This window comes from Eriocheir sinensis, chromosome 2, assembly GCF_024679095.1.
Source record: "Eriocheir sinensis breed Jianghai 21 chromosome 2, ASM2467909v1, whole genome shotgun sequence".
Lineage (NCBI taxonomy): Eukaryota > Metazoa > Arthropoda > Malacostraca > Decapoda > Varunidae > Eriocheir > Eriocheir sinensis.
This window is the reverse complement of record NC_066510.1, coordinates 13,846,598-13,871,330: the sequence shown is the minus strand read 5'-3', so window position 1 is coordinate 13,871,330 and position 24,733 is coordinate 13,846,598. Positions and strand designations below refer to the sequence as shown.

Genomic DNA, 24,733 nt, shown 5'->3' with positions numbered 1-24,733 from the left:
GCGCTCCGTCCTGCTATCACTCCTGCACCTCTCTGGAGACGGCGGCTGCGGGCGGTCAGCGGAGCGGTCTTTCAACTGGCCAGCAGCAGCCCGAGGCGCGCGCCGGGGCTTCTAGTTACGACCACCACCCTTATTACGAACGCCCGCGGCACCAGATTACAGGATTGTCATCGTCAGCGCCATCTACTTTCCCAAGCCTTATGGAGGAGAGAAGTGAAGCAGCCCCTGATGTCCTCCTCGAGGAAACGCAAACTGTAAATAAGACAGAGGTTATTCACTCCCAAGGCGACATGCTCACGGCTCCTAATGTGCTGCTGGACCCCGCATCCTCCCTCGGCTCCGTGCTAGGCTGTGAGGGATCGAACACCAGCACTAACAATAGCATCATCGGCAGCAGCAGCGGGGAGAGTCGGGACGTGATGCGAGGCGACGCGAGAGACATGCTTTATGACTGTGCTAGTTTAGGTGACATGCAGGGGCCTTTACCGTTCAGCGCTAGCACAACCAGAACTCTGCTGGGTTCTTCATACGACAGTACTTCCTTGAGACGCCCTGGAAGCATGTTGACACTCCAAAGCGAGGGTGTGACCGAAGTAGGTGAACGCGAGGGAAGGGGAGCCTTGGCGCCCTTGGCGGTGGCCGGCGAGTCAGGTGGCGAGGGGGGGTGTTGCGCAGGTGGTGGTGGCGCGGGGAGGTGCCTGGCGTGCGTGGCGGGGCGACTATTCTGCCGCCCGGTGTCACTGACCTTTCGACGCCGAGCCGCAGGCCTCAGAGGTATCGTGGTCGCCGACGTGGTGGCCGCCTTCCTCGTCAGTGTGGTGAAGGCAGGTGGGTAGACGCAGCGTGCCATTTTAACCATGAATGATGCTTACGATGATGGAAATGAAAACTACTGCAATGCTATCCTAAGTTACGGCCTTTGATTACTTAGACCTGAAAAATGATTACTCGTTTTCCCACCGCTTGAGTCATGCGCGGCCCTTGCTTTAGCGGCGTAGGTGCTCCCTTTCACTGGCCTGTCTGCTTGTGCGGGCGTCCTTCATCTGCAGGTGTGTGGGGAGTTACGCCACTCTACCTGGAAACCAAGATGGAGTGGTCATTGGCCGACCGGATCTCCTACCTGGCCTGCCGCAGCTGCCTCGGGGTGGTGGCTCTTGTGATGGTGCTGCCGCTGCTCCGCCGTCTGTGGTCGCTGCAGGACACCACACTCGGGGTGCTGGGCGGCGTGTCCAGCCTCCTCTCCTCCATCTGCCTCAGCGCCCTCTCTTCCTCCCCGTCTGTTATTCCTCTCGGTATATCGATTATTTTTTTTTTAATAAATTGGATGCATAATGATATTGATATGTATATGAAGGTGATGGTTGAATATAGGTTTCGCCATCTGAATTTGAGTTGTAAGATAATAAATGCAGTTGCTATCCTCAGCTATCCTCCTCGGGCCCCTGACGCCGTACCTCAATGTGGCCTCTTCTGCCATCCTGGTGCGCCTGGCGGCAGTGACTGAATTAGGTGAGCAGCAGCCAAATAACCTGATTGAGATTATGTTCAAATACACATATGGGTGTGGAGGAGAGGGCAGACCTTACCAGCTGTTGCACGATGGCTTTTGGCTCGTGTAGGTGGCGTGTTGGTGTGCCTTGGGAGCGTGGAGCAGGCGGGGCATGCTATTGGCTGGCTCACTTTCTACTACCTGTTCCCCTTGTTGCTGCTTCACCGCATGCCCGGCGTCACCTTCCTCGCAACGGGACTCTTGCTCCTCGTGCCCTCGACGATATTCGGGTGAGCACCTCCGTCACCTCCTCCTCTGCATATGAAACAAGTCTTCTGCACTCTCCTTGAGGAGGCGAGGGAAGGAATGGAGAGAAAGGAAGGGAGGAAGGGAAATTAAGGATAGGAGGGAGGGAGGGGAGGGAGGTGAGGAAGAGGACGGAGGGAAAGGATTAATATCAGTCCTGTTCATGATTATCCCATTTCCCTTTAATTCTGGTGGTGTCCTCTTCCCTTAGAGTATACTTGTCTTGACGGGATGATTATGGTAGAAAGGTTTATTGTCAAGATATTAGGCTTTTTTTGTTATAATTATATTCTCCCTTCGCATCATTCGCCATCCCACTTTCCCCTCACTCCCGCCACGTTATTCATTTTGTCACTATGCATGGTCTTTTTCATCCTTCCATCTCGTTTCAGTAAATTCTGCAAGTGGCATTTAATAACACCTACACTGAACTATTGGCAGGGTGTTGTACTTCTCGCTGGGCCTCAGAAGCAGCACTGGCAGGTCCCCCAGAGGCCGCTCAGCTTCACGAATCAGACAAATATCAGCAAGCTTCAGATACTACGAAGAGTCTCCTGAAGGTGCTCGGACTTAATACTCAGAGAGAGATTATTTTTAGAAAGCATGCAGTTGTTTTTTTGTGGAGTTCGCTTTTCATTTTTTAAAGCATACTGGGTTGCTTTTTTTAGTGTGACCTCAGATATAGCTCCAGTAGGACCAAGATTCCCTCATCTTGTGGTATATTGAGGTCATTTTAGTGTGAGTCCCCGGGTATAGAGTCAGTAGGCCCCTCTATAAATTTAAGATCAAAATTCACTCATCTTGTGGCATTTTGGGGGTCTTTTTAGTGTGAGGTTCTCAGTTATAGCTCCAGTAGGTCCCTTTTAATTAATCCAGGACTTGTAATACCGAATGAGCGTATGGGCATTGCTGGGTGAAAGCTTTGCCGCCACCAATATTTTCCTAAGCACCTAATATATTATGTAATTAGAATAAAGACCACAATCTGATTTAACTCGCGTTTTTCTGTTTGACTAGTGAGTTATTTTTCTGCCATTAACTCGTACAGTCTTCAACCATGCCTCTAATCAGGGTACTTAAGGTCTGTGTGGTCGATCAGTTTATTGTGTGCAAGGTTATCCTGCACCCTAATAAATGATTAATGTCAAGACAGTTTACATTTAAGATAAGGATACACTAGAATATTACATCAACACCTTCCCTTTGCCTCTCGTTTGAGATGGTGATGATATACAACCTTATCCACTTTATACTTGACACAACACTTCAAGAGAAACCATATAAACATTCTGCTTAAAATAAATCTATCAAGATATATTTAAAGCAAACTACTCATGCAATATCAGTTACCAGATCATTGACAACTTAAGGTAATATTTTTTGTCTCTTCACTTAGTAAGAATTTTGTTCACTTATCCATCACACGAAAATAAATGGTTAAATAAATAAATGTGGATGTAAATGCACGTGTTGTGACTCTGACAAGGTTGTGGAAACTAAACAATTAGTATCACAGAATTAAGGCTCTATATTAAGACAGGTTTCTTCCTCTACTAGGTTAGCAATCTACCAGCACAACACCTACTTCGAATGACAACACAACGCAACACACACACACACACACACACACACACACAGTAATCATAGTCCATTAAATATGACTATCTATTACATGAAAATATAGGATCAATCACATGCAACCATAAACAACTTGATGTGACTGGATAGACCTAAGTGTCACTGGTTACAAAAGAAAAAGTATATTCCTACCAGTGCTTAATTTATATATATGACATCATTAGAAAAATATATGGAGGTTGATAAATCATCCACTATTTTACATAAATCATCTGAATCCCTAACAAATTTTGGTATGGTTTATCATTCATGAAGTTTTCTGCTTCCCTGCATCATAATAACCAACAACACCTTCACACTTAAGAGTGATTGAACACACAACACTTGTCCTTCCTAAACACTAAAGAATCATTAATATTTTTCATACACTATCTCTGAAGCTTCTCTTAATTTCCAAGTACTTAAGATAAAGTTCTTGAATAATTATGCATTACTCTTGAGGCAAGACTGTGACATGATGAAGATGGAGCTGCAGGAATTTAGGAACATGAGAAATACCTCACTTTGAGTAAGATATCCCCTTAAATGTTTAGCAAAAAGATGCTGGGTTCATCAATGTGCTTGTGAAAAGGGCAGTATTTCAAGCCTTGCAATATGATTTACGATTTCATGACACTGTTGCTTCACACAACATAAGTAAGGACAAGGACAAAGCCTTCGAGTGACTGTCAGAGTGAGATGCATTGCAACCCCTTGAACATAATACACACCTGTTTTAAGGACTCACTCATTCACAAACATACGTGTGCGTGCGTGTGCACACACGCAAACACACACACACACACACACACACACTAGAAAGAATACAAAGGATGGCAACGAAAATGGTTGCAGAACTGGAGGGATTGTCATATGAAGAAAGGTTAAAGGAAATGGACCTACCAACACTGGAACAAAGAAGAGAAAGGGGAGACTTAACACAAATTTATAAACTATTGATTAAAATGGAGGAAGTAGACAATGAAGTGGAAGAAACGTCAGAAACACACGAGGGCACAGTAAAAAGTTGGGGAAAGGAAGATGCTTGAGAGACAAAGAAATATAGCTTCCCGGAAAGAAAAATAAAGGTTTGGAACAGACTAAGTGAGGATGTAGTATCGGCGAAGAGTATGCACAACTTTAAGGAAAAGCTGGACAAATACAGATATGGAGACGGGACCACAGGAGTGCAAGCCCAGGCCCTGTAAAACTACAACTAGGTAAACACACACACACATAATCTGTCTTTGTTTGTCTCTAAAAAAAATCAGCATATTGCTTGTATTTTAGTGTAATAGTCTTTTTTATGTACAATATTTAATCTCATACATATTCTTTTCATTATCTCTTATCCACATCTGGCATACATTTTGAGTACTTTCAGTACTATTTTCATGTATTTTGTATTGTGACAATTTGCTTTACTAAAACACAAACTCAAGTTAGTGGAGCCTTCTACAGCAGATATGTGCTCAGAAAGATCAGATTTTCTTTGGATTTCAGGGGTTTGAAAGAGCTTATATTAATGTAAAAATATATTTTTTGCTCCTGCATCTATCACACTTTTCCTCATTTATGGCTATCACTATATTGCACAAAAACTAACATAATAATGAATTACTTGATATTCCAGAATGGCAAGTACATTTTCATTAATTACGAAGTTTTGTTCCATACCCATCATATGGGTATGGAATGAAAATAGCTTGTGAGATTCGTACGTGTTTGAAGGGCATACAATGATGATGTCAGCCTGTTGATTCAAGCTGCTTAGCTCAATCTTTGAAAACCTACTTTGCTAATACAGGACTATTTATCTCTTTTATTATGTTCTAAACCATCTCAACCAGCTGGCACAATAATCACTAATATCCTCATTCACCAACCAAAAACTTTCTTGTTTTCCAGTTACATTCACACTTGTCATCTAATCATACACACACACACAATAATAATAACACAATAAAAAAAAAAAATAAAAAAAAATGCATTCATCTAATTTCTGGATGATAACATTACCATCACCAAATATTCACTTGAGAAAACCTTTCTTTGAAATATTATATACCTAGGTTTTTGATCAGATTTATACCCAACATTCAAGAATCTTTAAATTTCCTTAATCAAATAAATTGACAACACATTAAATATAATATAATGTCATAGCTGCAAAAAACATTTCACTTTCTTTTTCTAGAGAACATTTTTTAGGGTGTCGCCCATTATCTTAGTGTAGTTTTGTTTTCATCCCTATTTTTTGTAATATTGTTCTTAGACAGTCCTTTACTACTACAATTGTAATGAAGTTGTATATTGGTCAGGGCCAAACATGTGCCACAGAATGCTTTAAATTGATTAACAAGAATCTTCAATTCGATAATTTCACTTGCATAAGCACAGTTAAGACTCACCAGCATGAATGTCATTTATCTTTTTTTCTTGCAGACACAGGGTGTAGTCAAAGATTAATGACTCAGTAAGTGCAATAGTTTTGCCTGTCTGAATATAGCACTTACAAATCTTGGAAATGTTATGCAAGTAAAGTAATACAGCATCAGCTGATACCATATTTATGAACAGCAAATAAAGTATTCCAAAATGTTGATGACATTGATGAGTTTAAAGTCAAAGTCAACACTCGGCTGTTAATTCATTAGGTATTCTTTTAGTCCCCCTCTTTTTACTTTTTACTCTCACTGTCTTTATTTTTCATGTCCATGTTTCCTCACTGAGGTGACTCTATTTGAGTATATATATATTTTTTTCTCTTGATGCCCTTTCATGGATCTCAATACTGCTAATAATAATATGTAAAGGTAGAGTAGCAGTGCACTTTTCCAGCATATTGCAGAGGGTTCAGAGATCTGGCTTTAGTCAGGCTGCTTTTTCAACACTGATATATGTGCATAATTCCAGTCCTAATTTTCTCCTTATTGGCATTTGCTAAAATAACTGAGAAACTGCATTCTAACATTCATAACCTTGTATATTAGCAGCCACAAGAATTTCACTTACAAGAGAATATAAAAGTCTTTAAATTTTTTGAAGCTCAAGGTTCCATGGCTATACATTCTAGGTCACTAACCTCTGAGGATTCTTCCTGGAAAACATTTACAAAACTTCTTATGCAAGTGTACCTCAATGCTGATTTTATTCAGATTTTTTATTCTTTCAAATATTTGGACTGTCATGATGCAGCACTGATTTGCTACCACCAACTCAATCCTGCAGCCCAATAGAAACACTTCATGACAGGAGTTTTACTCCATTTTACAATGTTTATAAGTAGTACAATTTATTTTTACAAAAAAAACTATTTAGTATTTCTCATATTTTGGATTTTTTTTTCTCTTACAAAACATATAGTTTTATTGCAAGAGAAATTGCAATCATATAATAATAATACTGAATGACATTAAATAAACACATATTACCTAACAAATTTCATACTTTTCCTCTTGATGCGTTGTCAATGGGGAGTACGCTAACCCTTGGTCTGTGAAACCTGTAAAGTCCTTGTGTGCCATACCTGGCCCACATCTTATATCCTGAAGTTGGCACTAGGGCTGTTGATGTGCTTGAGGCGAAGGTAAACATCTGTGCCAATCCCCTGCATGGCCTGGATTTCCAGGTTGCCACCCATGTACTCAGCATAGGCTCGTGAGGTTGGCAGACCAAAACCAAAACTGTTGAGTGAAATATACACAATTATATTGAGGCAGAATTGAGATTCTTGACAAAAAACTATAATTCTTCAAATTGTGCAGTGATCGTCTGAACAAAGAGAGAGGGCAAGTATGTCATGTGTGATTGAAAAATACTCTTACAGTTTAAAATACAGTACATTCTCATCCATGCAGAAAAAAATTAAGAGAATGTCATAAGCACATTACTATAATGTCTGGAATACAATGTAACTGTCATGAAGAAAACCATCAACAATAATTAATGACAAAATGTTCACTATAAGCATAACATTTATATTCTTATTGTATAAGGATTCATATTTAACTTTTATGAGCATTTGAAACTTAATGTGCATAAATAGTGAATAAAATGATGAGAAACACCCTTTTTAATTCAAAGTGAAATTTATTTGTCACAATTATCTATTAATAGCATTTAGTGTCTAAGTGTGCCTTGGAAGGGTTAGAAGCTCACCCATGCATGGGCCCCCCTGCAGGGTTGGGGTTCACAGCCTCCATCATGCCAGACATGACGTGGTTCTCCAGCTGTGTGGAGTCGCTGTTCTCCTCATGAGCAGTGGTGAAGTTGTACTCCAATGCTCGTTCCATCAGATGATGGGGAATGCCTCCTCCTCTGTCACTGATCCTGTGAAAATGCAGTTGTCAGTGTGGTGATAAAAAATAAGTTACAGGTCATGTGGCCATACTCTGAGAGCTTAAGATAACTCTCAGCACAATTTCATTAACATTTCACAATGAACTTTGAATTCCTATCAACTTCAATCCTAAATACTTTTCTTTGAATACTAATCATTGATGTAAAAAAATCTTTCACATCATTCCTGAGCAATACATATGTTCTTTTTTTTGTAAACTTTCTAAGGAATCAAGAGTTCATAGTCTTACTTTCTTGTATATTCAACTAGTTATCTGTCTGGAATAGTCTACACAACCCATTTCTTTTGGAACCTCTTATTCATCATAAAAGATACAATTTTCCGTTTATCCTCTTATGATCTCCATCCATTCACTCACACTCCAACATGAGCATTTGCTCAGCCATTTCCAAGCTTTCCATACCTTTTCAATAGTTCACTGTAGATCTTCATGGATACACATAAGGGTTATAAATGCAAAGTATATTCTAATGATACATCAAGACAGCTCACGCCAACAAACCTGATGATAAAGTCTATCTCGTTGGAGGCAATGGTGATGTGAATTGGAGGCAGACGCATCATTTCAAACTCTGAGTGGCTTTCAACTGTGGCTCGCACTGCATTTTTCAAAATCTCAGGCAATATGTAGTCCAGTGGTACTGAAAGATAAAAACAGGATAAAGTGTGCATGGCAATAATGCTGCTGCAATTTTCCTACAAGCAAAAAACTTTTGTCTTCAGATCCTAAAAACATTCTATTAATAAAATTTGAACTAAGAATTGTCTTGCACACACACACAGAGCTCTGTAGTGCATTGGTTAGTGTGTTCGCCTCAAAACAGATAGGTCTGAGGTTCAGTTCCAAGGCGGAGTGGAAACAAATGGACAGTAACCTTTTATCTGTGCTCCCAATCCACTCAGCAGTGAATGGGTAACAGGTATCAGTCGGGGTTGTGTCCTGCCTTTCAGGTGTGTGTGGGTGTGATAAAAGGTTCCAGCCAAACCTAAAGATCTGTCACCTGAGCTCCAAACTCTTTCAAGGAGGGTACTGGTGAATGAATGAATGACACACACACACACACACACACACACACACACACACACAAAAAAAAAAAAAAAAAAAAAAAGGTAAGGAAGAAAAAAAAACATCACTGAGCAAAACATTATTATCAGAATCCAAACATCAGCTGAGGACCCTGGTGGTCATTAGACTCACATTCTATGTAGGGGAAGACAGCGTTGACATGTCCTGAGAGTTTGAGCTGGGGGACACGGCCATACTTGTGCAAAGCCACTCTCGACACAAACTGGCAGCTGCGTTCTATGACCTCCTTTAACTTCATGCCCACATTGATTATTCCGACGTAATTACTCTGAAAAACACACACACACACACATATTAAATAAACCACTGGAGAAACAAGTAATAATTGATGCAACTAAGGAGTCTCATTATGTAGATATTCAAGTGTTTTATCTGTTTCAGACAAATGTATGAAGGATGATTTTGGCTACATAAAGGCAAAGAAAGGTACAGGGTCTTGGTATGTGATTTGAGCTACCTTGCTTTCTCGCAGTGACAGGTGATGCTGGGCCAACATGCGGATGCCAAGGCGTGACGTGAGGGTCTTGTCAAGGAAGCGCACCACCAACTCCTCATTTTGGATGTGCCGGCGGCATTCTCGAAAACCAGCAGCCAACTGTGTCACCACATTCTACAGGGAGAAAAATGTGGTGCCGAGATATATATGCACTATCAGTAATGAAACTCTCTTTCAAACAAAATTATTTTTTTCCTTGTTGTTTTTTACTATAAACTGCTGCCTGTCAGGTGTTTAAAGATTCCCTAAACCTAACCTAGTAAATTCATAAATACACCCTCAATTATATCTCACAAAATGAGCTTTTCTTTGTTGATTTTCATTATAAGTTGCTCCCTGCCACATGTTTTAAAATACCCTAAACCTAACCTAACAATAACTCAAGTCTTCATATTTGTATACTCAATAAAGTACAATTTATTTTCGAAGGCAGAATGGTGAGGAAATCCGGAAAAAATGAAGCCACTTTGGTGAAAGAGAGAAGCTAGACAGTCAACCATTATATTAAATGTCAATAATAAAAAGCTTCTGAAAATTGTAGCACCAAACCAACAGCCTTGAAGTAGTGGTGCCAAGAATTCAGATTTTTTCTGACAAGTGGAGCTCAAAACAGTTTCTCCAACAGATGAATTTTTTTACCATCACCTGAATCACTTTGTTTCTCATATATTTATGGAGGAAAACTGTAAGCTCATGACATGGCAACAATAATGATGCAGTGTAAAAGATGAACAGTTCTGTAGATTGTACATGACAAATATGTGCATTCATCATGTCGAAGGTCTAAAAAACTTATAACAGTTAAGCATATTGAACCACAAAACTCAATGCTAGTAATTACGGACCCTTGTAAATTAATATAACCATGTCAAGGATTGCTGCACAAGGATATATATATATATATATATATATATATATATATATATATATATATATATATATATATATATATATATATATATATATATATATATATATAAAAATGCAGTTGTAATTATACATTCCCATAACAATTAGATTTGTCTTGTAGCAATCTGTTCATGAGAAAATGTTTCTTGGAATGAAAGTTGAAATGAAAGCTGAAATGGGAAAGAAAACTGCTTCTGTTTCCATTCTTGAGTGGCAAGTGAGCAGCTACATCAAAGTTATTACATTACAAATCAAACACAACATCAGTCAGGTGTATGACTTACCTGGTGGTCCTCTAAAAGCTCTTTCAACTTTCTGCTGTAGTTGACTTCATCCTCTCGTGTCTTGATGGGCTCAAAGGAGTTAAGGATGTTGAATGCCCTCAGGTAAAGCTCATGCTGGAACAAGAGGAGCTATAATGTACAAGGCCCACCAATATACTCCTACACTAAGGTTTGTATTTCATGGTCACAGATGCAAGTAATACAAAAACTATTAATTCAATTGAATTGGTTTTGTGAACAGGTAACTATTCCCCTTTGAAGGGATTTGAACCCTCTCTGTAGGTTTAAGTTTTGAACTCTTAAGTGGAACACTCACCACCCCCAAGATGATGGGGTTGCAACCCACTATGAAGGGAAGGTCTCGGAAAGCCATAATGCGCTTGGCGATCCTGACAGGCAGCTCTTTTTGCAGGTATTGGGCACTTTTCTGTGGACAGACATATTGTGTAAAACATAAGATAAATTTTTCTGCAGGGATTATTTGTGTAATGCATTAATCTTACAGAGAAAATAATAATTCCTATATTTCAACATCACAAAGATTAAAAAGCAGTACAAATGAAGCTATTGCTGAAATCTCAAGAAATTTCTTTAGGAACTTTTGCAATTAAATTAAAATAATTTATAAGCTTTCATATCCACATACACATACTTCTTGGTGTCTTGTCATTTTTATTTCATATTTCTCTAATTTTCAAATCTAAGAAGACTTATTATGTACCTCAAATCTTTCTCTCTTTTACCAAATTATTTCTGAATTTGGCTTGACACACCCAGTCACTCCATTTGTTATTACTCTCTCTCTCTCTCTCTCTCTCTCTCTCTCTCTCTCTCTCTCTCTCTCTCTCTCTCTCTCTCTCGATGGGTTAATTCCACAAAGATCTGGCTATTTCTTGTTTTCCTCTGCACTTTCTCTCTCTCTCTCTCTCTCTCTCTCTCTCTCTCTCTCTCTCTCTCTCTCTCTCTCTCTCTCTCTCTCTCTCTCTCTCTCTCTCTCTCTCTCTCTCTCTCTCTCTCTCTCTCTCTCTCGACAAGGTCATACCACACTTCGCTGGATATATCCCCTACTTCTTGTTGCAGTGCACACACAATCACCAAAGCTCACTTTTACTTTAAGGACTGGACTTATTTGAATATTGCAGTTGGCAATACTAAGGTCTCTGATCTAGGCTGCGGGTGCACAACTAGACGTTCTTGAAAGTGGCTCTGTACACTACACTTTTACATTGAAACTGGCCCTGTACACTATACTTTAACACTATCTTATCAATAAAAAAAGCTACCAATATGATGGGGTAGTCTTATTAACTATATAGTAAAGACGCATCAAATATAATAATACTTCATCTGCATATTCCAAGCAGTTAATGGGTGACTAGAAAAACGAAAAATGCATCAGAATCAAGTAAAAACATATTTCTGGTGGAGGAGCAAAAGTCAACATCCATCTATTAACTCATTAGGTACTGTTTGTCCCTCCTTTTTTTCCTCCTTACTTTAATGTCACTGTCTTACATTTTTCATATTTATATCTGTTCATCTAGGACTCTGCTGGTTGGTATTCTCATACGCTTCCGCCTCACGCCAACTATTTCCAAAGTCCGAAAAAGAGATGAATCGCGTCCTAATGAGTGTTTGTTTAGGTTCACGGTACAGAAGAGGGGTCCAGAAGGGGCATACAGCTGAACTCCTACGAAAGCCCTGTCAAATATGTGAACTTGGGCGCCGAAATGTTTAAGAATATGGCCTTCTATTTGGGTCTATATATTTTTTTCCCTTAATGCCCTTTTATGGATCTCAATAGTAAGGAAAATAGTAAGGATAAGAATGTGAATAAGAGTGGCTGGGACTATTTTTTTTGTAGTTGTTTTAAGGTTATTGTTCAACCTGGCTGGCGTAATACCGATGGGACGCGAAAGTACCCCAAAATGAACCCACTGAGACTTTCATGATTGAGACTCCTTATAACTAAAACAAAACACTCACCAAGTTTGTCGCCTCGTCGTCCGTTCTGCCGTGGTACAGGATGGCCGACGGCGTCAATCTCACTGACCTCTGCAACACAAATCAAAGGTCAAACACTTTTTAAGATGGGTGGTGCATAAAAAGTAGCCGGGACACAGAGAACTGATACGAAACATGGCCGCTAAGTCCTTGTTTTCAACCTTTTTATATTTACAGTGACCCATTTCTTGTTGTGTGCATAGCTTATACCTACCCTCTCGCTGTCTGTCTCGTGTAAGTAGTTTATTTAGTAGTGTATTTCCGAAGAAATGGCGATCCAGTACTACTATAGGGCACCATACAACAGCCTACATATACTAATGGCTTCAGGATTGGCTTATTCTTCAGACAGGCATACATTTATATCTTTTAATTTACCACCCGAGCAAGCGATAAGGTATTACTGAGTACTATATATCACAATAATGGCTTACGGTATTCTTCTGATAAGCATACAGTTAGCTATTAATTACCAAAAGAGCAAGCGGTAGCGTATTAATGAGTATAGATCACCATAATAGATGTCATCTTACATGGGGTCTGGAACAAGTTACCTGGAGCGACGAAAAAAGGCAAGACGGGGAGTTACCTCATGTACAAGGAGCGATGCAAGATATATATACCCACCTAACCTAACGGACATGTGACGTAACGGTGCAAGATATTATAACAAGCACACCTTATTATATTGTGTGGAATGACCCATCCATCCAAGGACACAGAAACCAGAATGAAACGAACCAGCGACATCCAGATTAGGTAGGTTAGTAATAGATTATTATGTACTCCAAGACCACTGTAAGTCGTATAGATAATGGGTCTACCGCCACAACGAAAGCCTTTACTCGTATCAGATTACAAACAGGTGACGCTGCCAATCATAAGCCAGCAGAAGGAAACACAAACGGTGCCGTTGCCAAGGAACTTTCCACGCGAGGCAGCGCGTTGTCGAGGCCAGCACGTGGGCATCTCGTGCACAGCGGGATCGATAGCTAGGTCCCCTCCAGCCCCCTCTCCCTCACTTCCTTCCGTTTGCTCCTCCTCCTCCTCCTCTTCCTCCTCTCCACCTTCACTCTTTTTCCTCTTCCACCACGGCAAAGAGGTACATTATATCTAGTTTCTACCTCCCTTCTCCTTTGTTGTTTTACTTGCAACAATAAACTATCAATCAATCAATCAATCCTATTTGCTATTCCATTATTCCACTCATTTCCTCTTCCATCACCGCAATGAAGTAGCTACATTCTACCTATTTCCTACTCCACTATTCCACTCTTTTCTCTTCCATCACCACAAAAAGGAAAATCTAGTTTCTACCCGTTTCCTATTCCACTCTTATTTTCTCTTCCACCACGGCAATGAAGTGTATTTAGTTTCTAGCCGATTCGTGGATGAAGTAGTAGGCTGCTCATGCAACTTATTCCTTCATATAATAACAGGGAAATACCTCAAGACGATGTTAAGCCACCTAGTATGAATGGATTGCACAATGAAATCGATTTTTATTTAAGTAGTAAGTTTATTTAAGTAGGTATTTATTTGTCGGTGGTATGATGAATGCGGCGTTTCGTCGCACACACACACACACACACACACACACACACACACACACACACACACGGTAGATATGCAAGCAAGTATAATAGCCATCATTCTTGTTGCTATGGGGAAAACTGAACGAACAGTATACAAAGGGCAATATACTTCAGCCTGTCTCAGTTCTCCCCCCAAAAATAACCTACATTCCCCACCCTTCATTCATTCATACTTTCACTTTTGATCCGTACACCCAAACTACACCCTACACACACGGACCTTATATTACGAAACAAAGAGCATCAGTAAAGTACAGTAAGAAGCCTTTCGTCCGCTTATCATTTTCTGTGTTGACACCTTCCTGTCCCCTGAGTTGGCAGTCCTCCAGCCCACCGCCCCCTTCTTCCCCTTGCACGCACCAAGCACTTTCTCCTCTCCTAACTCGTGCACACAGCAGTCACGTGGCTTCCTTTCTTCATTTAGCAATGGAACGGTTTAACCAAAATTACATAACCTCTGACGTAAAGACAATAAAAAAGTCTTACTTCTTGCAGCTTAAGCAAAGGCTTCTTTACACTTTCGTTTGGGTTAATAATCACAGAGTATTAAACAGCACATTATTGAAGAAGGGCCGACACCCTCAGCCCCGTTGTTGGGCCTCCTCCTTGAAAGAATTGGGTATCTCTCTACCAGCCGTCTGGGGGGTTGCGCGGCATGCACCGCCTTCCTCCCTTGGGGTATATCCCCAACGAAATACCCCCCAAAAAACAAAAAAAAACAGGAAAAGCCGGAAGGATGAATCTATACATGATGCCATCAGAGAAAGAAAAATCAAAAGGAAATCATCTCCATCCACAGAATGTAACTCTCCTTACGAAGAACCCATCCGTCCTCTTCTGGAAGCCACAAATGTTCGGTTTGGAAAGGTCGATGAACTCTCCGGGCGGCACGTGACGGTGTACTACAGAAACTATCGCCTCCAAGTTTGGGCACAAGTGAGACTGTTACCTGGCCAGGAACGACCTCGGTTCACCTTTCGTTGGTTATTTCGAGCAGGTATGGCAGCGTGCCTATGACTGCTGGCCGCCCACCAACCCCGCCACTGCTGCGCCTTTTACTGCTCCTGTCACTCGGGCATAACAAACGAAGCTCCTCCACCTTAACAACACCACCAATACGGTACTGCGCCACCCAGTCACGTGTGCTGGCTGGCTACATGGCTGGCACCTACGGGGATAGCTGATGGGTACGCAAGTATGGTATGGTCAATTACAGGTGACAGTTATCGATGAGCTCTGTCTCTCTGCACATAATAAAAATACTTTCTTTCTATTCTTTGTAAAACACGTGTCTAACCGGGACCATTAAGCGGGATTTGGAGAAAAAAACTTGGAGATGGGGAGGAGCTGGAGATGTAAACGAAAAGGAATTATCAGGTGTGTGTATGTTACTTCCGTGATAAAACCGGTGATAAGCGAGTGTTTTACCTATTTCATGGTACATATGAATAGTTTCTTTATATCAGATGGTGGGCTAACGGTCTGATGGTCGCTCCCAACGTATCGAAATGGTTATCATGTATTCGTCGAAACAGCGAGAAATCATATGGAATTCTAAATTCTTCCTATAAATGAAGAATGGCATAACGTTCAGAAACTTAAAAAAATAACATCCATTTAACTCAAGACTTTCGTATGAAGGCACATTATATAACAAGGAATATTTCACTAGTCTTTTCCTCCTGCACAACAACGAAGGCCTTGGCTGAGTCACGTGCGGATGCTGCATCTGTGTTTGGGTTTGTCTTGTCCTTGCTTCATATTGCGAAAGCGCGAGTTTGCTTCAAACTTAGCCTCGCATGACGAAAGTAGTTTGCAAGGGCTTCGTGTCTCCGTCCGAGATAAAAAAAAACTTACTTAAGAAATAAAAGGAAGATTAATTATAGTTTCAGTATAGTAAACAAAACGCTCGCTGGCATGCTTGCACAGCGGCTGAGGATAATTAACTATACTCTGCACGGCGGTGACGCTCGTGTGGTAAGTGATAACATGGGTCACGTAACGTTTGCTTTAGCGAGGTGCGTGGAGGTCGAGAGGCTATTTTATTGTTGGAAAAAATACAAGAGAGAAGGAAGGTGCTTGCCATCCCAACCCCAAAGCAATATGAATAGGCATAGGGACGTGAGATTACACCCAAGTCATATTTAGAGGATGGCATTCATTGCTGTGGAACGTGAGCGGATAAGACTGACTTTTAATGAGGCGATATAACCTGCCAGCCTTGTCCCATGGTGTGGAAGAACAGGCACTGTAATGAAGGCTAGCCATGCATTGTGGTGCTTACTTGCTTAAACCTGCTTGTCTTGCACGGCGGTAGAACAAGTTATGTGTTAAGATTTCAGTTGTGCCTCGTGCATGGTGCGGCAGTCAAGTCATGCAACGATCAACGTGCTTTGTGGTGGGCTCCTTGGTGTTTGTAATGCCAGCAGCGTGTGTGTGTGTATTCCTGTCCCGAGGGGGTGTGAGGTTGGTAGGAAGGTGACGAGGGGCAGAAAGAGGGAGGATGAGGATGTCTTTGTCCATGTCGCTTGGCAATGACTCTAGGGGCTAAGTTAAGGGTTGGGTAAGTTGTTATGAGGAAGTATAAACATGTGCACTAGAGGGGTGAGTGATTGTAGGATTATGAAGTACTAAGGACATCATAGAGCTAAAAAAGAAGGTTGGGGAGGGGTGGGGAATGCTTAGGAAAGTTAAAAACAAGAATATAAAGTTCAAAAGTACATAGTACCGGTATCAAACATACGGCACTGTGTTATAAGTAGCTGACAGGATAGATAAGTTATAAGGGCATCACTGAGCTGAATAAGAAGGCTAGGGAGTGGAGGGGGAAGCTTAGAAATGTTAAAAATAAGAATATAAAGTATAAACGTAGTAACAAAACATACAGCACTGCGTCACTAGTGGTTGATAGGATTGATAAGTTATAAGGGCATCATAAAAAAAAAAAATAAATAAAACTGAAAGCTGGGGAGGGGAGGAGAAAGCTTAGAAAAGTTAAAAATAAGATATAACAGTAGTAAGAAAGCATACAGCACTGCGCCAAGTCATCGATCTGTTTGCCACATCGTTTCTGTTTACGTTGAACGATTCAGGGGGGGCATAAGTCAATATTTTCATACCAACTCTTCTTTCTCCACTCCTTGGCAACTCTCCTAACGACAGCCTCCCCCCCACCCCCACCCCTACACACACACACCACCATCCACCATGGAGAAAACGTGACTGCAAGGACAAAGTGAGCCATACCCTATAATTATGACCCACTTCTCCCTCGATGAAAGCCGGCAGCCACGTGTTAACAGCTTGGGTGGACATGTGGTGGATGTGAATGAAGGTGGAATAGCAATGAACAAGAGAGAGAGAGAGAGAGAGAGAGAGAGAGAGAGAGAGAGAGAGAGAGAGAGAGAGAGAGAGAGATAATCATATGATGGACAATGATTTTAACCTTACCGAAAACATAGAAAACCACACTTAATAAACAATATAAGAAGGGCATAACACCATAACGTGAGTACTACTATGCTCTTTGCGCGACTTTAATTAAACTACTTCATTAATTTTCCACACGCTATGCAGTATCGATAGATCTTTCCAGCTAATCCCTTGGTACCCGGAGACGTGACTCACCACAAGCACCGGGCCGCCTCCATGGAAAACAACAACGCCTGGGAGAATGAATTAAGATTACATACTTACTCCCTACACAATTATTATAACCTTCTTTATATCCTGGTTGTAAGGTAATTACGGCTAGGCTCTTGTAAGTCACAAATGTATGGTGTCATATGGACCTAAATGAGTTAGTTTGGCGTCTTTTTTATTTAAACTTTATTAGCCGACATAAGGCTTTACCAACTATTCTACCACCCAGAATTTTTTTTTTTTTTAGGTATTGTCCTTTCTGCTGTAATATTAAAGAAAGTATCAATGAAGAATGGCGGAGGTGCATGCCTCTTCTTCCGGCTCTGTGCATCTGTGCCCTTGACCACCTATACGTCTTCCTGATGTTGCCGCCAAGCTCAGGCACGTAACTTTCCTTCCTGTCTGTTCTCCCATGCTTACACGATACACCAAGGAAATAAAACAGGATACTCCCCCAGAAAAATAATTGTCAGGGTCTCATAAAAGCATATGTAACGTAGGAAAATGTAACTATACGCTGCTTAAATACACCAAACTCATGATAACAATTATTATTAGTTTAACCTGAGCTCACTCACTGAAACATCATTAAGCTGCCTCTTCTCGCACCTTTTCCCTCCCATTACTCTTTTAAACAAGTGAAAGTGGAGGGTGAAACGATGGTATGAAATGAGGATTAGCAAATAACATAACGGGTAGAGAATAACACGTCATACCTCCACATTGAAGAGTATAGATCAGAGCAAAGGGAAGACACTCGAAAAGAAAACACATAGCCATACATTAGTTCACTATCCTCACGAGCACATTTGCATTCACCTGCCAGATAAGATTACGACATCCCGGCCTAAGATGGAAGCAAACAACTACTTGTGCTTAATTTTTTTAACAGCGAAGAAAGCAACCAAAGGACAAAAAAACAAAATTCGACTAGCTAAGCACTGTTCCTGCCCGCCCTATCCTATCTGCAGTCAAAATTAATCAGAATCACCCCAAGGCCTCTAGAGATTGGTCATGCCCTGCCCGGCAACCTCAAGTGCACGCAAACCTTCCTGCAGAAGTCGGGGCAACTCGGCAGGATCTAACTCCCACCCTGGTGACGGAACGGCAAACAAAAAACAACACCTGATACCAACTACCACTGACGGGGCTCTAGAAGCTGTGGCCCCACAGCCTAATTAGCCCCATAAAACACCCAAGAAGAAGGACCAAAGGCTTATAGAAATGGGCTTATCCTTCCATCGAGGGTGCTTAGAAGTGCTTATAGATCCATAATCGTATTGAGCTCTCATGACGACTTTTTCTAAGGGCACAGAGAAGATTCACCGGGTTTCCGTGGATGATTTTCTAGTTCAGGGTGCAGAGGTCGTGTAAAACTATCACTAGGATCAAATTACAGTCCAAGAAAAGCCAAGGAACTTCTACAGGAGGCGTTTCAAACAGGCAAACAGAGGCGCCAATACATTTAACAATACAGTAGTGATTCTTATATATCCTGGAGGGTCAGCTATCCCTTACCTTCTTGGCGGCAGACTCAACGGCGGGCTGGTTGTAGAAGGCAGACACGGACTTGGCCCTCTCCCGCTCCGAGGTGGTGGTGGAGGCTCGGTACTCGACGCGGTTGGAAGACAGAAAGGAGGTCGTGCGTTGGAGTGTGGGGGCGCCAGCCTTGCCCTGGGCCCCGAGGCAGACAAGGCGCACCATGGACATCGTGGGACTCATTGTGCAGGCCTTCCTCGCGTCAATAAGAGTACATCAGCTGTGCGTGGTGACCCCAACCATGCCACGGGCCTTGGGGCTGCAACAATGGCTTGTCTATCCTCGCCCTTCCTTTTCAGCTTGTTCAGTTCACCTGTATCCACTCACGGTCCGTTCCATACCTCACGTAAGAGTTGTGTGCGAAAAGCTCCTTGTGTGTCACCTCAATTCTCTCAAAACCACGAGCACAGCACAGGTTACGGCCATCAGGGGCTGGGGCCACACTCCACCTCGATTGATTACCACCTCCGGACTGACGCTCAGCTGGTGCTGGCTCTGGCTCACACAAACACTGATCAGCTGACGGCAACGCTCCTCCTGAGAAAACGTTCCACCCAACTTTTACAGGCAGACTAACGCAATGGCTTATATTTCCGAGCAGAACGCTATAGTTCTACTTCACTCAAAGGCCGATTTTCTTTCATTAATATAATGTAATGGAAATCGAACATCAGGCCCTCGAGACGCGAGGCGAACTTAATGTCATACTTGATTAAGGCTTTCATAGTTTTTTTATTCACAACGCAGTGCAATATCATCCCCATGAGAAAGAAAAGAAACACCAGAGTAGAGAGTGCAATGAAATTTACTATAAACAATTCTAAGTAGAGATCCTTTTGAGGATATAAAACCTTTAGTTCTAAGTATATGGACGAGAGAAGACTGAAGGAGGCTCAGGTACCCGCTCGAGGATCATTTTCCAATCCTACTGGGTAGTAAACTGCTACTGTGCACGATGTTCTTCAGCCAGACGTATTTGTTCTAGGGCGTGGGCGGGCAGGGTGGGGTGGGGGGGGGGGCAGCAGCGGGAACTCGACACGAACACCTAGAGTCCCTTTATAGAGTCCCGACATAGGCGGCCCTGTGTATAAGGCTGCTGGGCGCCATTTTTGGCCCTTCGAGCACCGCACCGACTTTGAACTGAGGTAATAAAAAACATAATTTTACCTATTTTGGAAGCGGATTCGGCTGTTTTTTGATGTAACAATGCTTTGCTGCCTAGCATTCGGCTGTAGCGACATGCCACAGAGGGGATACAAAGTGTATAATTTAACTGCAAGGCCGCTGAGAAGACAGAGGTGTGCTAACAGTCAGTCGTCTTGGGAGGAAACCATCGGTTATGACAGCAAAACACACACTGCCATTGTGTCATAACCGCCCTCCCTTTGTACTGTCTATGGAAATCATTGTGAGAGAGGCACAGCTACAAGGACTGAAACAATCGTTCACCTCAGGTCCAGCCATCGAAGCTGATGAGGGAAGCTGTGGCCCTTATGGCCAAAATTATTTGCTCATGTGAAGGGTCTTCAGCTAGAAACTCCTCTAGGTTGGGTTATAAGTGCATCTTTATTTAATAGCCTATTATATGAGGTTGCACAGTCTTCATTTTCATGGGTACCAATGTCATTATAATATATTGAAGACATGTGCATTTCCCTACAGTATTCTTTAAACCAAGCTATTTTGACCCGCAAGCAAATTGAAACACGTTTACATGGCCATAGTATTTTACTGTATCATTTTTTTTAATCAACAATAAGTATTTAAATTAAATTAAATGTTATTGAATTATAATCATTGATGACTTATCTTCACAATACCTTGGGCTCGCACAGAACATTTATTGCAGCAATAGTTATAATAATAATAATAATAATAATAATAATAATAATAATAATAATAATAATAATAATAATAATAATAATAATAATAATAATAATAATAATAATAATAATAATAATAATAACAATAATAATAATAATAATAATAATAATAATAATAATAATAATAATAATAATAATAATAATAATAATAATAATAATAATAATCGGTTTATTTCGGAGATGGCAGCCGTTAGGCTGAAAATGTACATATTAAGATTACAAAGTGTAACTATATAAGAAAATAGGGGAGACGGGGATGAAGGGGAAGGGGAGAGGCCAACAGGCTGGCCCTGGGCTACTCCTTTCGGAGCCCCATGACCCACGTCCGACCTCGGTCAGGACTGGGTCACAAGTGTGTGTGTGTTAAGTTGTTAACACAATAAAGAGAGCAGCACGGCGAGTAATGGAATCAAGGCCCCCTCCACCCCCAAATAATTAGTTTACACTAATTTTCTCTCCATATGCTAAAGTTTACTGCAAGCAGGTAATGGAAAGGAAGCAAAGTGCCTTTGCATTGATGGAGTTTGGGTAGTGTGTCAGCCACGTGGCCCATGACAAATATATCAAGGCTCATGACATTCAGGAGGCAGCGTCCCTCCCTGCAGGCAAGGGTCAGGCGATGAAGGGATATGTAGGTAATAGAAAGACTTCCCCAACTGCTGCCGATAATGTTTTACAGCGATAAGTATTGTTAAATCCATCCATCACAGCAGCAACACTCAAAGAGAAGCACCCAGACTTGTGTGAATTAAGTCTCTCAGTACCCTCTGAGCTCTGCCACCTCTCAAGGTCGTCAGCAGCCCGCCGTGACACGCCTATATCACAGGCTACGTGGGTTACTGAGTGCCTATACTGAGACAGTGGCTGATCGTAAGGCTAATAATAATCTCCTGTCACCTTTTTACGGCACATTACAACGGCTGGTGACCAAATTATGGTAAAGTATAAGGGCGTAATGGTGGGTTGGCGATACCTGTTGATGTAGAGTGTAGACACAAACTGTCTCTTATTTACTTTCCCAGAACTCGTCGGCTGCTGGCTCCCTGCTAGCTGTTAGAGGAATGTGTGCAGGTCTGACACAAGTGTGCCCAGTTTCAATGGACGACCCGTATGGCTGTGAAACAGAAATACAAAAGAGAGCGTGTGCTAGCGTTTGAAAACTGCAGCGAAAACAGGGCCAATAATGGCGTTCAAATCTTAGGTTGTCGGGACTCTCTCTATCAAGGGACTCTACGAACATCCAGCTCGTCAACAACATATGACCTCCTCCAGGATGCCGACAGCGGAGCCTGGAAGGGACGGCCAGAGAAGTGGAGGTCAGGATTGAAATCCCAGCAGCTGTGGCGGTGGCGATAACGATCTTATATGTTTCGTTATGTATCCCTCAACCTTTCTGACCTATTACGAAACATCTTATTTAGATATACAATATGAAACCACCCCTGAATATCCGGGGACAGCCACAAGCACCCCTCTCTAAGGAAGGCGTTTGACATCATTCATTTCTAAGCGTCTCGATTTCCTCAGAGGCTCACCAATCTGTGCTCGAATATACGAACCCGAGCACCCGCAGCGCCATCCTTGTTGAAGGTAGTCACGAAACAGAGCAGTGAGCAGCAGCAGAGGCGGCAGACTACAATTAAGGCTATAGTGGGCGTGTTAAGTGCGTTTGTGTACGAGTAAATCTTGACAGCGGGAGGCAAGATGGATTCTCGACACTTATTCTTCACACTTATGTGGTAAGGGAAGGAGAGCTTTGTTTCGTCCTAGTTATACGGGCATATGGTCACCCTTATAAACAAACTACCTCAGCATTTTTTTCTTCTTCTGCGATGTACAAATTTTTAGTAAACCAATTTTCATAATGTGGCACTTTTGGGTATACAGTTATTTTTGTCATTCTAGGCTGCGAGTGTTCTAAAATTCGCCTTTATATATCTGTCTATAATATGAAAATAAAAAAGGCCATATTTTGGGTTGGTTTCAGAGGACACTAGATAAAGTGCAGCTCGTTGGGATGGTTTACCAGGTGTATTGGAACCTCTGACACGGTCGTTGTAAAATATTATTCTAAACTATCGCTTCTTAATTAACGATGATTATAGAAATACATCATAAGGTGTTTCGCAAGTTCTACGGTCATCAAATTGCACTCGAGTTTGATTAGTAGATTCCTGAGGCGAATGAGATAAAGAGAGCAAAGTGTTGGGTGATTACAAGGCCACTCCCTCATTCTTACTTCTCCCTCGTCATAATGATTATAAATTTGAGATAATGTATGAGTTTGCCAAACGATATTTTTGTGGAAACGTGGCCTAATGTTAGTCAAGGAGGTTAGCAAAAGATACACAGCACCTTGGCAATGATCTATATACTGTCTTTGTAGCCTTGTCATTTAGTGTGGTGGTCAGTCTACTTTCACCAGTCTGCGGTAAAATTACTGATATAGAGGTAAAAATACTGCAAATGGTCACATGTACAAGTTGTGGACGGTAATAACTACGTGCCTTGTGTTGTCTGAAACTGCAATCATACCAAATCTGTTACGCGTGAAGTTTCGGGCGTTCAGTGCTCAAGGAAACTCGATTAGTGTTTCAGGTAGTTAACTGTAATCTAACTGAATGTGTGTAATGTTCTCTCCTTTTACGATATGTTCTCTTCCCCCCCTGCAGCTGGTGTTTGTGGTCGGGGGCGTGGGCCAGCTTGCCCTTTCGAGTTAAGGAGTACATGGGAAGCCTGGACACGTGCCGCTGCGTGCCTCTCGAACTGTACTGCGACGAGGAGGTTGTGGCGTTCTCCTACCTCTCCTCCTTCACCCACTCCGTCAGTATCTTAGTGGAATTATATAAATCTATTGTTATTATCTAGGATCGACAATTTTTTTTTTGGGGGGGTGGGGGTCTCTTGCCGCATCTGGTTCACCTTAAATGAATAAAAAATAAAGCAACGTGAAGCCAATATTTGAAAAGTTCGGAAGTACTGATCATAATTTCGTTTTGGAGCGTAACGTTGCAAGCTAAAAGTTGCTCGAGACTAGTCTTGCCTCCTAACTCACCCTATGCATTGGCGTAGTGAGGCTAAGTTAATAATTTGATGGGACTAGGTCATTATCCCTTTGGTTACGTATGGCAGTCTGAGTTTGTTAAAAGGGCATAACTGTCAGAAGCTGTTTGGTTGCCCAGGTGAAGGTGTGCGCTGGAGGGACGCGGTTGTGCTGTCGGGCGGCGCCGCCGTCAACGAAAAGCCCCACCAAATCCCAGAAAGAGGGTTCATACTTCCTGCTGCTGAAAGTTCCGCCCACCAACCCCCAAGGTAACGTTTTGAAAGGTAAACTTGCATAAATGGGAAAAAGGGTAAGGATTTGACTCAGAAAAGCAGGTAGTTACTCGTGGTGAAGCGAGACAGTATTTTAAATGGTGATAGAACTGTGAACTTTACTGTAGGAGAAAGGGATTGACAAGTTGAAGTTATTAAGGATGGATGGGAAGGAGGGAGTGGGGGGTAAAGATTTTCATGTTC

At 41.7% G+C, this 24,733-nt stretch overlaps 3 protein-coding genes across 4 annotated transcripts in view; 2 read left to right on the top strand and 1 right to left on the bottom strand.

The window, feature by feature from the left end:
* Positions 1 to 834: 834 nt before the first annotated feature.
* LOC126999739 (uncharacterized) lies at positions 835 to 5,398 on the top strand. The gene is made up of 4 exons (XM_050862588.1): positions 835 to 1,292; positions 1,426 to 1,509; positions 1,620 to 1,779; positions 2,237 to 5,398. Exons 1-4 carry the CDS (start codon positions 971 to 973, stop codon positions 2,367 to 2,369), a joined length of 699 nt encoding a protein of 232 aa, XP_050718545.1. The 5' UTR covers positions 835 to 970; the 3' UTR covers positions 2,370 to 5,398.
* On the bottom strand, positions 2,884 to 19,907 carry LOC126999725 (3-methyl-2-oxobutanoate dehydrogenase [lipoamide] kinase, mitochondrial-like). The gene is made up of 9 exons (XM_050862557.1): positions 19,311 to 19,907; positions 12,538 to 12,606; positions 10,868 to 10,978; positions 10,552 to 10,665; positions 9,320 to 9,472; positions 8,974 to 9,130; positions 8,278 to 8,416; positions 7,574 to 7,744; positions 2,884 to 7,098 (listed from the first exon to the last, which is right to left on the bottom strand). The coding sequence occupies exons 1-9, from the start codon at positions 19,512 to 19,514 to the stop codon at positions 6,954 to 6,956; spliced, it is 1,263 nt and encodes a 420-aa protein (XP_050718514.1). The 5' UTR covers positions 19,515 to 19,907; the 3' UTR covers positions 2,884 to 6,953.
* A 1,473-nt stretch (positions 19,908 to 21,380) lies between these two features.
* Positions 21,381 to 24,733, top strand: part of LOC126999732 (mucin-5AC-like) — a 4,753-nt gene continuing 1,400 nt past the window's right edge. Inside the window, exons 1-3 of one of the 2 annotated variants that reach the window (XM_050862574.1) lie at positions 21,381 to 22,953; positions 23,887 to 24,037; positions 24,403 to 24,526. In XM_050862574.1, the coding sequence (XP_050718531.1) occupies positions 22,919 to 22,953; positions 23,887 to 24,037; positions 24,403 to 24,526 (310 nt within the window). In that variant the 5' untranslated portion in view covers positions 21,381 to 22,918. Of the gene's footprint in view, positions 22,954 to 23,886; positions 24,038 to 24,396; positions 24,527 to 24,733 lie in introns of both variants that reach the window. The other variant, XM_050862568.1, reaches the window with a different exon arrangement.

Excerpts from the sequence above, each read along its gene's own strand:
- LOC126999725 (XM_050862557.1), bottom strand. The coding sequence starts at position 19,514 with ATGAGTCCCACGATGTCCATGGTGCGCCTTGTCTGCCTCGGGGCCCAG. Across the intron at positions 10,666-10,867 it reads ACCCCATCATCTTGGGGGTG|CATGAGCTTTACCTGAGGGC; the intron begins GTGAGTGTTCCA and ends CTCTTGTTCCAG. Across the intron at positions 9,473-10,551 it reads AGCTTTTAGAGGACCACCAG|AATGTGGTGACACAGTTGGC; the intron begins GTAAGTCATACA and ends TTCTCCCTGTAG.
- LOC126999739 (XM_050862588.1), top strand. The coding sequence starts at position 971 with ATGCGCGGCCCTTGCTTTAGCGGCGTAGGTGCTCCCTTTCACTGGCCT. Across the intron at positions 1,293-1,425 it reads CCCGTCTGTTATTCCTCTCG|CTATCCTCCTCGGGCCCCTG; the intron begins GTATATCGATTA and ends TGCTATCCTCAG. Across the intron at positions 1,780-2,236 it reads GTGCCCTCGACGATATTCGG|GGTGTTGTACTTCTCGCTGG; the intron begins GTGAGCACCTCC and ends AACTATTGGCAG.